At 58.4% G+C, this 17,071-nt stretch overlaps 1 protein-coding gene across 3 annotated transcripts in view; it reads left to right on the top strand.

Annotated features, from left to right (window-relative positions):
- The window catches only part of PML (PML nuclear body scaffold), a 34,219-nt gene that overhangs the window by 1,302 nt on the left and 15,846 nt on the right, over positions 1–17,071 (top strand). For all 3 annotated transcript variants that reach the window (XM_062206480.1, XM_062206482.1, XM_062206481.1), the window contains exon 2: positions 143–603. In XM_062206480.1, coding sequence (XP_062062464.1) covers positions 143–603 — 461 coding nt within the window. The remainder of the gene's footprint in view (positions 1–142; positions 604–17,071) is intronic.

Here is a 17,071-nt window from a genome sequence, read left to right as displayed (position 1 = left end):
CCTGCGTGGAGCAGTGACGGGGTGGCAGGGGATGGTCCGGTCCCCCCCTCAGCCACAGGGACGGATGGGCGGCTGCAGAGTGGGGACTCCTGGGACTTTTCCAGGCCTCACCTCCTCCCTGTTGTCCTCCCTCCCCCGGCAGGCCGAGGAGGAAGACTTCCAGTTCCTGCACTGCCAGGGCTGCCACACCCAAGCTAAGTGCCCCAAGCTGCTGCCGTGCCTGCACACGCTGTGCTCGGGGTGCCTGGAGGCGCCGGGCCTGCACTGCCCCATCTGCCAGGGGCCCCGGGCCCCAGACGGGGCGCCCGTCCTGGACAACATCTTCTTCGAGAGTCTGCAGCGGCGCCTGGCCGTGCACCGGCAGGTGGTGGACATGCAGGCCGCCTGCACGCGCTGCAAGGAGCCCGCCGACTTCTGGTGCTTCGAGTGCGAGCAGCTGCTGTGCTCCAAGTGCTTCGAGGCGCACCAGTGGTTCCTGAAGCACGAGGCGCGGCCGCTGGCCGAGCTGCGCAGCCAGTCGGTGCTGGAGTTCCTGGAGAGCACACGCAAGTCCAACAACATCTTCTGCTCCAACCCCAACCACCGCTCCCCCATGCTGACCAGGTGAGTGGCCCAGGCCGGGCATGGGTGCTGTGGGGGGAGCAGGAGCTGCTGGGGACCTGGGGTCTGCAGGTCGGTGGGTCCGTGGTGGTGACCCCAGTGGGAGACACCTGTCACCAGACTGCTAGAGGCGCTGGATTCCAGGAGCAGGTGCAGCGGTCAGAGCCGGAGCACCGGCAGCCAGGGCAGACCGCCGCAGCAAAGACGACCAAGTCAGGTCGTAACTATTGTATTAACCAGCAGGCTCCATTCTGTTTTTACGCATGTAACCATTCCTATGCATTGCCAATGAGATTTATTTAAGAGAGAGAGAGAGAGAGAGTGCAGAGTCTCTGTGCTTCCCTCATCTGCTGGGGGAACTGTGCTGATGAGTTTGAGTATTTCAGTTTCCGTGGAGACCAGAGATTTGTAACATGTTCACAGAAAATGGGGGCTGTGAGAAGGCTGTGCGAGGACTCCCGAAATGTTCGCGCCAACAGAAGCGTGTCTTTTTTAACGCCCGTGTCCCAGGCGCGTTCGGAGAGCCCCCCTCACGCATGCAGATGAGAGAAGTCTCTGAGGGGTCCGTGTGCACGGGACGGGGCTCCTCCTCGCCCCGCAGTGTAGAGCTGTGCACCTGCTGACTGCCAGGGGCTGGGCTCTGCCTCCAGAGAGACTTCTGCATCAGCGGCCGAGTCCCCGCTTCCGTCCCCCTCCGTCACCACCTGCTGTCACTGATTGCGGTTTCTTTCGTTTCTTTTGAGGGGCTTGGTGCTTAGTGGCTGTTGTGTCTCTTCCTTGGTGGGTTACTAGGAGCTGCACTTGGGTTTGTTTGTTTTTCTTTTTCTTTCGAAGAGTGAGTGTAGCGCTGACTCTGTGCACCTGTGTGTTCCGATGCTGACCTTTGCCCTTTGCCTGGTGTGTGCAGCCATGGGTGTGTCTGCGCTGAGCTGCCCACGCCTGCTCCAATCGGTCCTGCTACCAGGGTTTCAGGAGCTGTCCCCCATTCTTCCAAAAAAAAAAAAAAAAAAAAAAAAGGTTTGCTTTTCTTTGACTACTATGATTGATGAGGGTTTTACAAACTCGCATATTCATTGAGATTTTGGTTTGAAATTGCAATAAATCTGGCAGAATTGGTTTCATCTCTTGTTCCATCTTTTGGATTTTGTAGCTGTATTCAGATGGGTCTCGGACTCATATTAAACTCCCAAAATGATTGAGAATGGGACCTTTTTAGTGGTGATTTGTGATTACCATGAGCAGTCGCTAAAGCTAATTGTGTATGTTCGTGTTATTCACCCTCTTGTTGAGATTCTTATTAGTCCTAGTACAGTTTTCTCTTTAAAAAATAAAAGAGGGGCTGGTGCTGTGGTGTAGTGGGCAAAGCCTGCAGTGCTGGCATCCCATGTGGGCGCCGGTTCAAGTCCTGGCCTCTGCACTTCCCATCCAGCTCTCTGCTATGGCCTGGGAAAGCAGTAGAAGATGGCCCAAGTCCGTGAGCCCCTACACCCTCATGGGAGACAAGAAGAAGCTCCTGGCTCCTGGCTTTGGATCGGCACAGCTCTGGCCGTTTTGGCCAATTGGGAGTGAACCAGCAGATGGAAGACTTCTCTCTTTCTCTCTCTCTCTCTTTCTCTCTCTCTCTCTCTCTGCCCCTCCTTCTCTCTGTGTAACTCTGACTTTCAAATAAATAAATAAATCTTTAAGAAAAAAAAAAAAAGATTTATCTATTTATTTAGAAGGCAGAGCACCAGACGGAGGAAGAGACAGAGATCTTCCATCCACCGGTTCATCCCCCAAAGGCTACAGCAGCCTGGGCTGGGCCAGGCCAAAGCCTGGAGCCTGGAACGCCATCCAGGTCTCCCACGAGAGTGGCAGGGGCCCTGGGACTTGGAATATCCACTACCTTCCCAGGTGTATTAGTAGGGAGCTGATCGGAAGCGGCTCGGCCAGGACTCAAATGGCAAGCAGAGCTTCGCCGCTGTGCCACCACTGTCCCTGGTCCTAGTTAAAGTCGCCACCACTGTCCCTGGTCCTAGTTAAAGTCGCCACCACTGTCCCTGGTCCTAGTTAAAGTCGCCCCTAGGTTTGTTTAGATTTTCTGGGTAAGCAGCTGTACCATCTGAAATCCGGTGCTTATACGTGTTGCCACTTTGTATAGCTTTGTTCCGGGATCCAAACCTTCAAGAACAATACTGGGTACGAGTGGTTGGAAAAGCGACTTTCGTCCCTGTCTGTCATGAGAGAGGTGCTCACGTTTCTCAGGCATAATGTCCCTTGATTTCCCCAGGTCAGTTTTCAAAACCTCATTAAGAACGCGGCTGCTGAGGCTGGCGTTCGGCTCCTCGCCTGGTCTGAGTCAGGCTCCATTCTGGTTTCCCACTTCCTGCTGATGTGCACCTTGGGGGTGGGTGAGGATGGCTCACGCCCTTGGGTCCCTGCCACACCCCTGGGAGACTCCAGTGGAGCGCTGGGCCCTTGGCTTTGGCCTGGCTGTTGTGGCATTCGGGGAAGTGAACCAGCAGGTGGGCGAGCTCTGTCCGTCTCTCTCCTGCTTTCCATCAAACAAGGGAAGCTCTGAGAAGACGTCTTTGTGCGTGACAGATTCGCACTTGCCTCCGGCCCTAAATAGTCCACGCCCAAGCGGCATGATTTGGACCCCCCTGCACCGCCACGGGGGGCATGGCTGCTCCAGCCAGCAAGAGGGCAGCATTCCCGTGCCATGGCAGGGTGAGTGACCGTGTCGCTCCAAAGTCAGGCCACTCACTATGCTGCGCATTGCATCACAGTTCACCCATGGTTACTAGAAAAACTGGGGTTTCGTTTTCTGCCTAGAACCTCTGTCCCATAAATAACCCTCCACTTCCTTCTGGTCACGAGTCAGTAACAGTGCAGCTGCCCTTGGTGCTCTGTAGATTTAGAACTCGCCCACGGGGAGCGGCGGAGGGCAGGCAGCCTGGGGGCGTCTGCCCTGGGGGCTTTGGGGGTGCAGCTGTGTGTGGGAGGTCCCAACCCACGTTATGGAAGGCTCCACAGTGGAGGAAAACCGCGTCTCTGTGCTCGCTGCCGTGTGTGTGGTTTTATTTGTGTGATGGTTTGTTTATTTGAAAGGCAGAGAAAGAGAGCGCTCCCATCCCCTCATTCATTCCCCACATGCTAGCACAGCTGGGGCTGGGTCAGGGCTGAAGCCGAGAGTCAGGAATTCAGTCCAGGTCGCCTAGGTGGGTGACAAAAAGGCAGTGCCTGGAGCCATCCCTGCTGCCTCCCTGGGCCCGCACGAGCAGGGAGCTGGAGCCAGGAGCCGGAGTCCAGGTGTGGCGTCTTCACCGCTCTGCCAGATACCTGCCCCTGGGTGCGTGGATTTTTGTTTTTCAGTTTTACTTGAAAAGCAGAGAGAAGGAGAGCGAGCCAGCCAGCCAGAGATCTTCCATCTGCTGGTTCACTCCCCAAATGCCTGCAACAGCCGGGGCTGGGTTGAGGTTGAAGCTGGGAGCCTGGAACTCCAAGTGGGTCTCGCACATGGGTGGCAGGGACCCAAGGACTTGAGCCGGCACCTGCTGCTTCCCATGGTGTGCATTAGCAGGGAGCTGGGATGGGGAGTGGCGCTGGCACTGCGATATGGGAAGCGGGCATCCCGAGCTGCGTCTTGACCGCCATACCATGGGCCCGGCTCCACGCGCCCTAGGCCCACCGTCTTCTGCACTGCACTGCCCGGCACGGGGCACAGCAGGGTGTGCACAGCTGGCTGTGCAGGGGCAGAGAGAAGAGGGAGGGCGGGCACACAGGCTGTGGTCTCAGACAGGGCCACCTGTGCAGCCCGGGTTGGTGGAGCAGGCAGCTCCCTAGAGACTGCCACCCTTCCTAGGACAGGGGTTAGAAGAAAGGCCATGGAGAGGAGGGGCTGTGTGTGTTGGGGGGGGGGGCTTGGAGTGATTTCTAGAACATTCCATCATTCAGTTGCTCCTGCGTGCCCCAGTTCCCATACCGTAGAATCCAGTGGGAAAGGGCTCTGCTGGAAACCCAGTGATGGGTGTTACAGCAGGGGTGAGACCGATGAGGTCCCCGTCTCTCCCCGGGACTCTGACACAGTGGGTGGCTTTGGGAGCAGGGGACCCACCTTTCTGTTGTTACTTTTTGCCTGAGGGCATCTGCCAGCAGCACACTGGGAACAGGCCCACAGGAACAGAAGCAGAGAACCTGGGTGGGGGAAAGGGGGCCCCGTAGGGAGGCTGGGACCTACAAGAAGGCGCGGAGGTGGAGAGGCAGGGAGGAGGCGCAGGCCTCACAGCTCCTGGGCCTGTCCAGCCTGGAGGAGCGCCACAGCGTGGGGGCTTTGCATCCCCGAGGGAAGGTGCGGCCTGCAGGTGGGGGTCGGGGTGCTGGATCCAGCACGGCAGGCTGGGGAGAGGGGAGTTCACCCAGGGCCATCACCAAGCCTGCGACAGAAAGAGCCCAGTGGTAGCTGCATAGACAGAACAGAAGACTTCCCTGCTACGTTTTCCAAGGGCTGAGGGCACGATCTGGGGGGAGGAGTCCCCAGGACCAGAGGCTGGAGTGACAGAGCCACTCAGGCCGTGACACGCAGCATTGACTCCATGGTGTGTGTTGTGACTGACAGCTGTTGGCAGGTGCATACGGTTCGCTGGCCTTGAGGTCTGGCCCCACTGGGAGTTTCTGTCTGTGAATCTGGTGCGTGTGTGTGTGTATGTGTGTGCACATGTGTGTGTGGGGGGGTGCTGGCCTCCACGCAGGGACCCTCAGATCCAGTGCTGTGGCTGTTTGAAGGGGAAGTGTAAGTGGGAGGGGGGAACCTGGGTCTGGGGCCACACTTGAGCTCTGCTTAGAAGATGCTGCTCTGTTTCTGTCAGTTTCTACCAAAAAATCCAGTGCGTTAGTGACAAGTTTTTAGGTGGCTTCAGGAAAAACCAACCAACCAAACAAACGGTGACTTGCATAATAAGTAGGAGCAAGGCCAGCCTTTGCCTGACAGATCAGAGATGCCAGGGGGAACTTTCTCTGCGACCTGGCTGCTCCATGCGCACCAGCGCTTTCCCCTCGCGGTCCCCATGTGATCGGAGCGCTCCAGCAGCCACTGCCTCGAGTCCGGGGGTGAGGGAGTGAGAAGCTCCCGGGGCCCCAGGCTGAGGGCCGCAGGGTCACATGCTCCCTGGAGGTCACGGGCCAAGGACCTTTACCGCACCTCAGGAACAGGTCCCGTCCCCACAGCAGGTGCAAGCAAAGATGGACGCTCAGTCCAGGCGTGTGGAGGGTGGCTGGACAGAGGCCCGGGTGCAGGGCACAAGTTTGCAGGTCAGTGCCCCCGGGGGGGGGCCCTGTCTGGGTTGGATTATCCCACCCTGGGTAGCACGTGTTCTGCCTGGGCTCCTGCCCCCTCCCCCAAAGGTCCTGGGCATCCCAGAACTGTTCCCCTGTGCAAATGAGGCAGCGATGGTGGGAGCTGAGCAGCCTGCCCCCTCCCCACGCCCAGGCATCCGGCTGGCATTACAGAAGGGCTGCTGCGTATCCCATCTCTTAGCTTCCTCTTACCAAATGCAGACCTGCTGTGCTCGTTAAACGTCATCGTCCTTGACTTTCAAGGAAGAACAGGGAGCCACAGTGAAATGAGATTTGTTAAACCTCAAAGAAACATTTCCTCCTCTTACAGTATCTTGCAGGAGTAAGTATAAAACAAAAATGACGAAGACATGAGGAGGAGGAGGAGGGAGGGGTCGTGGTGCTGCAGGCCAAGCCGCTGCTTGTAACGCTGGCATCCCGTGTGAGGGTCCCTGCTGTGCCCCTCCCCACTCTGCTTCCAGCTAACACACCTGGAAGCAACAGAAGACGGCCCAAGTGCTTGGGCCCCTGCACCCACGTGGGAGACGCAGAAGCTCCTGGCTCCTGGCTTCGGCTTGGCCCAGCCCTGGCCGTTGCAGTCATTTGGGGAGTGAACCAGCAGGTGGAAGATCTCTCTCTCTCTCTCTCTCTCTCACTGCCCACGGAGGGGTGGGCATCGTTGTCGGTTGTTTTTATTGAAGAGCTGTTTCGAAGGAGGGGAGCTGACTCCCGCTGTGAACCTCGGCTCGTGGCCTCCACCCTCCTGGCTTCGGTCCCGGTGCCCAGCACTGCTGCTTTGATTTGGACATCACTTTTGCCAAAGTCTGTGTTTGGATTGAGTTCTGTCGTCAATAAGAGGATTTGTTTTCTAGGAAGGACTCGCGTGTTCTCAGTTCTGTGAGTCTGTTGGTGCTGCTCCCACGTAGTGGGATGACCCAGGGCAGGGCAGTATTCCTGGGCCACGCCTCTTCCCTTCAGAACCTTCTAGACTTCAGGCACTATCTCCTAGCATGAGGGACGGACTTGGGCCAGAGCGATTGGCGTTTTCTGTCTTGATGCCTAAGGGGAGTTCTTATTCTCGAAGTTTACTTGTTGCCCACACCGTCTGGGTGTCAGTGCCTCTGGGGCCCGGCGTGGTCACAGCAAGAAATTGTCTCTTCCTCCTCCTCCTCCTCCCCTCCTCCTCCATCTCCTTTTTCTTCTTTCTCATTTCCTCTTCTTCTTGCTGTCGCCACTTGCATTGCAATTTATAATTTACTCATTTTAGATGTTTTTGGCTTAGTAATCTAATAGTATTTCTACAATTGGGGGGAGGGTCAATTTATTAAATAACTATTGAATGAGTAACCAAGACTAGAACCATTCTATGTGTTCAAAGCTCTATGAAAATAATTTTATACACGTGTTTACGGAAGCTCTTCGGAATAGGGTGGGCTTGGGCCCACTGCCGGCCCCTCAGCCCTACTGTCAATGGTGGCTGCTCTGTAATGTGACATCTGCCAAGGAGAAATTCTCCCTTCCGTATTTGCTGACTTTTCAAAGAAACCTTTCTCCATTTGATCAGTTTATTCTTTTCTTTTTATTAAGATTTATTTATTTTATTTGAAAGAGTTACACAGAGAGAGAAGGAGAGGCGGGGTGGCGGGGGTCTTCCTTCCGCTGGTTCACTATTCAATTGGCTGCAATGGCTGGAGCTGCGCTGATCTGAAGCCAGGAGCCAGGAGCTTCTTCCAGGTCTCCCACGCAGGTGCAGGGACCCAAGAACATGGGCCATCTTCCACTGCTGTCCCAGGCCATAGCAGAGAGCTGCATTGGAAGTGGAGCAGCTGGGACTTTAACTGGCGTCCATATGGGATGCCGGCACTGCAGGCAGCTGCTGAACCCACTACACCACAGCACTAGCCCTGATCAGTTTATTCTTTCGCATGCAACTTAAAATGACTTGGTTATATTTCAAAATCTCATTCACTGGGCTGGCGCTGTGGCACAGCGAGTGAAGCAGCTGCCTGGGATGCCACTTCCCATGTGGGTGCCGGTTCAAGTCCCGGCTGCTCCACTTCTGATCCAGCTCCCTGCTGATACACCTGGAAAAGCAGGGAAGATGGCCTAAGTAGTGCTTGGGCCCCTGCACCCACGCAGGAGAACTGAATGGAGCGCCTAGCTCCTGGCTTTGGCCTGGCCCAGCCCTGGCCATTGGGGTCATCTGTGGAGTGAACCAGTGGATGAAGATCTCTCTTTCTCTTTGTTCCAAGAATAAAAAAAAAAAATCATAATCTGATGCAAATTGCTTTAAATCCTGACATTAACCTGAAGGGAATGACCCTTTTCCTACACTTTTCTGTGTGGCAGGCTTCATCGCTCCCTTCCTAGAAATCCCCCGGCTTGCTTGTGGGGGCGGTGTCGGTATTTCATAGGTTTTGTGAGTTGCTGCTGTGAATGGAGTGTGCTGCCTCTTCCCCCGCCCCGCGGTCCTCCTCACTTGCTCTGCGGGGAGAGCGGAGCTGTTTTACTCCCTCCGTCCGGAGGCGGTCCTGCCCCTTTGCGGAGCAGGTTCCCGTGGAGTATCCCAGCGGCACGCGTGGGACAGCTCCTGTGTCTGGGTCACCGGGCTCCGCCCCCAGGTGCCAGGCACACAGCAGGTGCTCAGTGAATGTCCCTGGAGGCCATTCCTGGCCTGGGTGGCGCCCCTCGAGGGTCACTCCGCTCCATTCAGGGTCTGGGCTGTCTTAGCAGACGGCTGGGGGCTCTGACAGGGCGCCTGATTCAGGCTGGGCAGCTCCAGGCCTGCTGTCCATTCCAGAGGGAGGGCAGGTTCCCCGGGGGACCCCATTCAGGGCCAGGGGTCTTTTTTTTTTTTTTTTTTGACAGGCAGAGTTAGATAGTGAGAGAGAGAGAGAGACAGAGAGAAAGGTCCTCCTTCCGTTGGTTCATCCCCCAAATGGCCGCTACAACCGGCGCTGTGCCGATCCGAAGGCAGGAGCCAGGTGCTTCCTCCTGGTCTCCCATGCGGGTGCAGGGCCCAAGCACTTGGGCCATCCTCCACTGCACTCACGGGCCACAGCAGAGAGCTGGACTGGAAGAGGGGCAACCGGGACAGAATCTGGTGCCCCGACTGGGACTAGAACCCGGTGTGCCGGCGCCGCAGGGGGAGGATTAGCCTAGTGAGCCGCGGCGCCAGCCCAGGGGTCTTAAAATTAGGACCCCGCCGCAGCTTTGGTCCTGATCTCCTGTCTAGCCAGCCGTCCCCGTGGGCCCTCCCAGGCCTGGCACAGCCGCAGCTGTTGTGGGCATTTGGGGAGTGAGCCAGCGGATGGAGGATGCTCAGAGCCCGCCCGCCTGCATGGGTTTTCCTATTTTTCCTGATAGCCACAGAGTTAGGGTCTTAGAGCAAGTATACCCAGGGGGCCGTCAGAGAGTTTGTGGGAAAATGGAATTAAATAAGTTTATTTTGGTGCAACAATTTGTTTGGGGGGCGGGGATCCGACAGCAGGGGCAGTGACTAAGACGCCACTCGGGACTTCTGCATCCCAAACCAGGGTGCTGGTTCAAGTCCTGCCTGCTCTGCTTCCAATTCCGGCTGCCGAAGCAGCAGGTGATGGCTCAGCTGGGTGGGTCCCCGCCGCCCCCAGGGGAGGCCTGGACTGAATTCTGGCCTCCTGGCTTCGTCCTGGCTGCTGTGGGCATTCGAGGGAGGTTAGCAGTGGAAAGAGCTCTCTCCAGCTGTCTATCTCTCAAGTAAAATGAAAATAAGTAAACAGCTGTGCAATTAAAGTAGAAGCACATGCCGTGCGATCTAGCATTTCTATGGCCTGTGCTGTATTTCCTTGGAACAGAAACATGGTGTCGTGGTGTAGCAGGTAAAGCTGCCGCCTCCGATGCCAGCGTCCCACGAGGGCACCGGTTCTAGTCCCGGTTGCTCCTCTTCTGATCCAGCTCTCTGCTGTGGCCTGGGAAAGCAGCAGAGGATGGCCCAGTGGCTGGGCCCCTGCTCCCACGTGGGAGACCCGGATGGAGTCCCAGGCTCCAAGCCCGGTCCTGGCTGATGCAGGCATTGGGAAATGAACAGCACGTCTACTCCCACTCTTTCTGATGCTCTTCCTTTCAAATAAATAAATAAATAAATAGAAGGGGTGGCACCGGCATCCCACCCGGGTGCCAGTTCCAGTCCTCGCTGCTCCAGTTCTGACCCTGCACCCATTTGGGAGACCTGGAAGAAGCCCCTGCCTGCTGGCTATGACCTGGCCCATCTCCGGCTGTTGAGGCCATTTGGGGAGTGAACCAGCAGATGGAAGATACCCCTTTCTATATAACTCTGCCTTTCAAATAATTTAAAAAAAAATAAAATAAAAATCTTTAAAACAATAATAGTAATGTGGGGGGGGTGGGATTTGGTCTAGTAATTAAGGCGCCCGTGTCCCACATCAGAGCGCCTGGGTTCAAACCCCAGCTCTGCTCCTGACTCCAGCTTCCTGCTCGCGCAGGCCCAGGGAGCAGCCGTGGTGGCTCAAGTGCCTGGGCCCTGTCACCCACGGGAGACCTGGATGGAGTCCTGGCTGCTGGCTTCCGGCCCATCCAGCCCCAACCGCGTGGCCTCTGGGGAGAGCCCAGCAGGTGGGAGATCTCCCTCTGCTGCTGTTGAAATAAACACGTAAGCGTCAGTCCCCGTGGGCCGCTCGTTCATGGGAAACGTTTACCATGGAAGCTACACTGGCTCCACGGGCCACGAGCTCCTGAGCTGCCCTCTTCTCTATCAGCTTTGTGGCAGGCGATGCCCGCACCCGAGTCAGGACCAAAACCCAGGTCGGCCTCCACCTGCACCCGCGGCCACCCAACTCTGTCACCAAACCCCAGAGCTGACCGACTGCTCCGCCTCCCGGTCCCCGGCCTCCCATCTCCTCTGCCTCCCGGTCCTCAGCTTCCGGCCCCTTGGATTCCCGGTCCTCAGCCTCTGGTCCTCAGCCTCCCGGCCCTCAGCCTCCGGTCCTCAGCCTCCCGGCTCTCAGCCTCCCGGTCCCCGGCCTCCCATCTCCTCTGCCTCCCGGTCCTCAGCTTCCGGCCCCTCGGCCTCCCCCCCCAGCCTCCGGCCCTCAGCCTCCACCCCCTCGGCCTCCCCCCCTCAGCCTCTCCCCCCACTCAGCCTCCGGCCCTCAGCCTCCCTGCCCTCTGCCTCCCTGCCCTCAGCCTCCTGGTCCCTGGTCTCCGGCCCCTCAGCCTCCCAGCCCTCAGCCTCCGCCCCCTCAGCCTCCCCCCCTCAGCCTCTCCCCCCACTCAGCCTCCGCCCCCTCAGCCTCCCAGCCCTCAGCCTCCCTGCCCTCAGCCTCCCGGTCTCTGGTCTCCGGCCCCTCAGCCTCCCAGCCCTCAGCCTCTGCCCCCTCAACCTCCCGGCCCCTCAGCCTCCCAGCCCTCCGCCTCCCGGTCCTCAGCTTCCGGTCCTCAGCCTCCCGGCTCTCAGCCTCCCGGCCCCCCAGCCTCCCGGCCCTCAGTCTCCCGGCCCTCAGGTTCCAGCCCTCAGCCTCCTGGCCCCCCAGCCTCCCGGCCCTCAGCCTCCCGGCTCTCAGCCTCCGGCCCTCAGCCTCCACCCCCTCGGCCTCCCCCCCTCAGCCTCTCCCCCCACTCAGCCTCCGGCCCTCAGCCTCCCTGCCCTCTGCCTCCCTGCCCTCAGCCTCCTGGTCCCTGGTCTCCGGCCCCTCAGCCTCCCAGCCCTCAGCCTCCGCCCCCTCAGCCTCCCAGCCCTCAGCCTCCCTGCCCTCAGCCTCCCGGTCCTCAGTCTCCCGGCCCTCAGGTTCCAGCCCTCAGCCTCCGGCCCTAGCCTCCCGGCCCCTCAGCCTCCTGGCCGCTCAGCCTCCCAGCTCCTCCATCACCTAGCTTTTCAGCCAAGAGACCCACAGCAGACTGGCTTCAAATTGATTTTATCTTTTTTTCTTAAATTTTTCTTTAAAAATTTTTATGATTTCTTTTCTTTAATTTAAAAAAATATTTATTTATGTATTTATTTTAAAGGCAGAGATCAGAGAGAGATGGTTCTCCCATTTGCCTGTTCACTCCCCAAATGGCCACAGCAGCTGGGGCTGGGCCCTGTGCAACCTTAGTGCATCGCTGTCCTCACTCCTGGTAGCTGTGTGGGGCTCCATCCAGCTCCCACACTTGCCTCCCTCACAGGGGACACGCGCACTCAGGTGGGGTCTGACCCCTGCTACTCTGCATGAATGTGGCTCAGTGGCTTTTATGTCTGAGAGCCACTGGTGTAGTCTTTTTTTTTTTTTTTTTTAAGATTTATTTATTTATTTGAAAGGCAGAGAGACACAGAGCAATCTTCCATCCCCACATACACACACACACACACACTTCCCAAAAATGCTCACACAGCCAGGGCTGGGCCTGGAAGCCAGGAGCCTGGAGCTCCATCCAGGTCTCTGGCGTGGGTGACAGGGCCCAGTCTCCTGGGCCATCTGCTGTCTCTCTGATTGCTCAGCAGAGAGCTGGAATGAGAGCTAGAGCCAGGATTCGAACCCAGGCACTGTGACGGGGGAAGAGGGCGTCCCAAGTAGGGTCTTGACTGTGGCACCAGACACCCACCTCTATATTTTTAAGCTGATTGTGTAAAGTAACTTTTTAAAAAATATTTATTTGAAAAGCAGGGTGAGAGAGAGAGATAGAGCGAGAGAGAGAAAGAGAGAAAGAGGGATCTTCCATCTGCCGATTTACTCTCCAAATGGCCACAGTGGCTAGGGTTGGGCCAGGCCTAAGCCAGGAGCCAAGAGATTCATCTGGGTCTCCCACCTGGGTGCAGGGGCCCAAGCACTTGGGCCATCCACTGCTGCTTTCCCAGGCCATCAGCAGGGAGCTGGATGAGGAGTGGAGCAGCCGGGACGCGAACCTGTGCTCAGATATGGGACGCCGGCCTTGCGGGCGGTGGCTTCACACCGTGGGCCACCACGCAGACCCCGGTGTCAGAATTTCTGCACCAAAACAAACTCATCTTTCCACTCCGTGTTTCCAGGAACTTCCTGAAGTCCCCCATGTAGTCCCGTGCCATGCGCTGGGTGGGCCCAGGGACCTTGGCAGTGGTGGGCAGGTGCAGAAGACCCACCTGGGCATCCCGTGCGGTGCGCTGGGTGGGCCCAGGGACCTTGGCAGTGGTGGGCAGGTGCAGAAGACCCACCTGGGCCTCAGCTTCTCTGCTGCGTTGGTGACAGCAGCGGCCAGGTTTCCGCTGCCCTGGGGGAGTCCGGGGGTGAGGACCCCAGGCCTCGGCTACTGAATCCCCGGCCCTTTGAGTGAACTTGGAGTGAAGTCCCCCCACCCCGGCCACCAAGCCTGCCGATGGCGTCACAGCCTTGGCTGGCACAGGGACTACAGCCTGGGAGAGAACACCCGGATTCCTGACCCATGGCTACTGAGATAGGTGTGCTGCTGGTTTCTGTTTGCAAAACATTTATTTATTTATTTATCTGAAAGGCAGAGTGACAGACAGGAAGGGAGAGAGGCAGAGGGGTCCGCCATCCACTGGTTCACTCCCCAGATGGCCACAGTGGCCAGGGCAGGGCCAGGCCGGAGCCAGGAGCCCAGAGCTTCTCCAGGTCTCTCATGTGGGTGGCAGGGGCACAAGCGCTCTGGCCGTCTTCCGATGCTCTGCCCAGTCCATGAGCAGGGAGCTGGATGGGGAGAGGAGCAGCCGGGTCTTGAACCAGCATACGTGGGGTGCTGGCTCTGTACCCACATGGGGTGCTGGCTCTGCAGGTGGCAGTTAACCCTTCATGCCACCTCACCAGCCCGACAGCGGCTTTAGACCATGCAGCCGGGGGGTAAATTGTCCGTCAGCAATGGTAACCATGCAGCGCTCTCTGGCGTTCTGTTGTCCAGCGCTACTAGGAGATGGAAAAGCTGTTAACTTCATGTTGGTCTTTTACACCTGCCACATCCTTAAACGATCTGTTCTCATCGTTTTCTTTTCTTAGCCTTTCTGAGAACACAGCCATATTTTCAATAACTACAGGTCACTCGTTTCTGAAGTTTCTTCCTCTAATTCCATGAGAAGGGTCTTTAAACAATGCTGAGTAACAAGATAGCAGAAACCATTGTCCTGGTCTCAGATTTAACGAGAACACTTAGTGCATGTCACCCTCCTGGCCTTGGCTCTGGTGTGAGATGTGTCCGTCTTTATCTTTTAGACTCTGATTTCTAGCTTGCTAGCCATGTTTAAATTGTTTTCAAAAATTGTAAAGGATTTATTTTTATTTATTAGAGAGAGAGAAAGAGAGAGATCTACCAGCCACTGGTTCACTCCCCAGATGGCTGCAACAGCCAGGGCTGGGCCAGGCCAAGGAGGCCGGGAGCTTCTTCCGGGTCTCCCACGCGGGTGCAGGGACCCTTCACGTGGGCCGTCCTCTGCTGCTTTCCCCGGCCGTAGCAGGGAGCTGGTCAGAAGAGGAGCAGCCGGGACTTGAACCGGCGCCCCGTGGGGGCTGCTGCGCAGACGGCAGCTTTCCCTGCTGTGCCACGGCGCTGGGCCTGCCCAGACTCAGGGAAGACACTGAAATGTCCCAGCCCCTGTGCAGTGTGGAAGCGCCCACGTCCCCCTGTGCCCGGTGCTCTGCGGGTCAGCTTCCTGCAGCTCTGGTGCAGAGTGGCCTGAGCCGGCGGGATGCTGGCCGAGAGGGGATCCCGCTCACCACTGCGCCTCCTCCGGCCGGGCTTGGCTCGGGCTTGTAGAGGAGCCGGGTGTGTGGGGACTCGGGCCCCCACTCTGTCTTCGTGCCACGTGCCAGCCTTTGTATGCGGTTCCTGTGGGCCGTGTTGGGGTCAGGGTCCAGGCGACAGCTGGGACCGCAGAGGGTACCGTGAGGGCACATGGCAGGCGGGATGCCCCGGCCTCCCTCAGCCCTCCTCCGTCCCTGCCTGTGCCTCCCACGGTCAGAGCTGGGCCAGCAGCCGGCATGATGGATGCCGTGGGCAGGGCCTGGCGTGGTTTCTGTCTCCCGACTGGGCCCTGGCTGTGCCCTGGGTGACGGCGGGCATAGCGGGTCCTTGACACTCCCTCCAGTCTGCACACCAGCTGCCGCCGCTGTCTTTTCCTACTCTGTGTTCTGATTTTTCTTCCCGGTTGCTTGCTAAGAGCGCATCTCTGAGCACTTATTCCCCCGTGGAAGGTGGAACCACACGTGGCCTGCATCCTGCGTTCTGGAATGTTCTGTTGTCTTCATGCAGGGACGAGCCAGCCCGTGGTCACAACTCCAGGTCACAACTGTGGCCGTCTCTCCCTCTTTTTTCTGTGGATATCGGGGTCCACCCTCGTGTCCACCCTCACAGGGGACAGGGTGCTCGTCATGGGGGAGACGGATTCAGGGAGGAGCCCCCTCCCCAGCCCACCCTACCCTGGGCAAAGCCAGCTCGGGCCCCTCTCCAGGCCTCCACCCAGCACCAGGGTCTGCAGGGTGCGCTCCTCCTGCGCGTGCCCCACCGCCCTCCCCACTGGGGCTGTGGGGGCTGCAGGACCTCTGCTGCTCGCTGCTCTGGGCTTCCCGGGGTCCCCTGCCTGCTTGGCCGTGCAGCTCCCACAGAGACCCCAGCCGTCCTGGCTTCAGGCTGAGTCTCTCTCTCCATCTCCATCTCCATCTCTCTCTCTCTCTCTCTCTCTCTCTCTCTCTCTCTCTCTCTCTCTCTCCCTCTCTCTCTCCATCTCTCTCTCTCTCTCTCTCTCTCTCTCTCCCCCCCGTCCTCCTTTCCTTCTCCCTCTTCCTCTCCCTTTCCCTCTCTTTCTCTCCCTCTCCCTCTCTCTCCATGTCTCTCTATCTCTCCCTCTCTCTCATCTCTCTCATCTCTCTCTCCCTCTCTCCGTCTCTCTCTCCCCCTCTCTCTCTCCATCTATCTCCCTCTCTCTCTCCATCTCGCTCGCTCTCTCTCTCTCTTTCTCTCTCTCTCGGCATTTGGGGTCTGGGAGGAGGCAGGTCTGTGGGGTCTGTGTGGGGATTCCGCCCAAGTGCTGTGAGGACCCAGAGCTGAGTGGCAGTGACCGTCACCCGGGACCCTGGCCCTGCAGTCCAGGAGGCGCCTGTGTGGTCTGCACCGCCCACCCTTCCCCACTCCTGCATCAGCTGGGGGCACTGGTCACATCGGGCGGGGGGGGGCAGTGTGTCCGTGCGCCGGGCTCCTGGGGGACACTCGGGGCAGGGAGGGGGTGCTGTATCCCCCATGCCACAGGCAGGATTTCCCCTGAGAGAAGCAGAGGTGGCCCTGAGCCGCCTGAGAAGGGGACAGGGAATGGGGATGGGGTGAGCGCTGTGAGGGGCTGGGCCGAGGGGGACAGGCCAGTCCTCGCACAGGGCCTGCCTGCCTGTGTCCCAGCCCCCAGGGAGCGCACGGTGACCTCCTGCAGGCAGTGACAGCACAGTCCCCGGGAGCTGCTTCCACCTGGCTCCCCAGCCCCGCAGGCCGAGAGCCCCCAGGAGAGGAGGGAGGAGGGGTCCGGGCCAGATGCCCCCTCCCTCTGAGGTGTGCAGCAAGGAGGGCGGGGCCCCGGCTCTGCTGAGCGGGGAGCAGGCTGTTCCCATGGATGATGGACGGTGGTCAGAGGGGGGCTGGGGGGCGCCAGGCTGCTCTGGGGTCCCTGCACCTCACTATCGGGGGGCTGGGGGGCGCCAGGCTGCTCTGGGGTCCCTGCACCTCACCAGCGGGCGGGGTTGGCGTGTTGGTTCACGTGGAGACTCCCAGCCTATTGAGGCTGCAATGAACCTGGTTTTTTAAAAACACTTTGTTCTTGAGAACAAATGATTTTTGGAGGTTTTTTTCAGTGGGGAGTGGGGTAGGGGGAGAGTGAAGATGGGAGAGGGGCCCCAGGGGGCTGGGAAGCGCAGAGGAAGCTCCTGGCTCCCGGCTTTGGCCTGCCAGCCCTGGCCATTGAGGCCATCTGGGGAGTGAACCAGCAGATGGAAGACTCCCTCTCTCCCTCTATTACTCTGCCTTTCAAACAAATAAACCCTTAAAAATAAGTTTATTTTATAAAGGAAACGTCCATTCCGCGAGTTCCTTTCGTACGCATTCTCTCCGTGTTCTGCAGTTGGAACCACAGGCCGCTGTAGCTTTACGTGTGGTGGTCTGGGCCCTGTCCCCATCGCCATGAACGCTGAGTTGGAAAGCGTGACCCTGCACATGTCCTATG

This window comes from Lepus europaeus, chromosome 11, assembly GCF_033115175.1.
Source record: "Lepus europaeus isolate LE1 chromosome 11, mLepTim1.pri, whole genome shotgun sequence".
In the NCBI taxonomy this organism is placed as follows: domain Eukaryota; kingdom Metazoa; phylum Chordata; class Mammalia; order Lagomorpha; family Leporidae; genus Lepus; species Lepus europaeus.
This window is presented reverse-complemented; position numbering and strand designations above follow the sequence as displayed.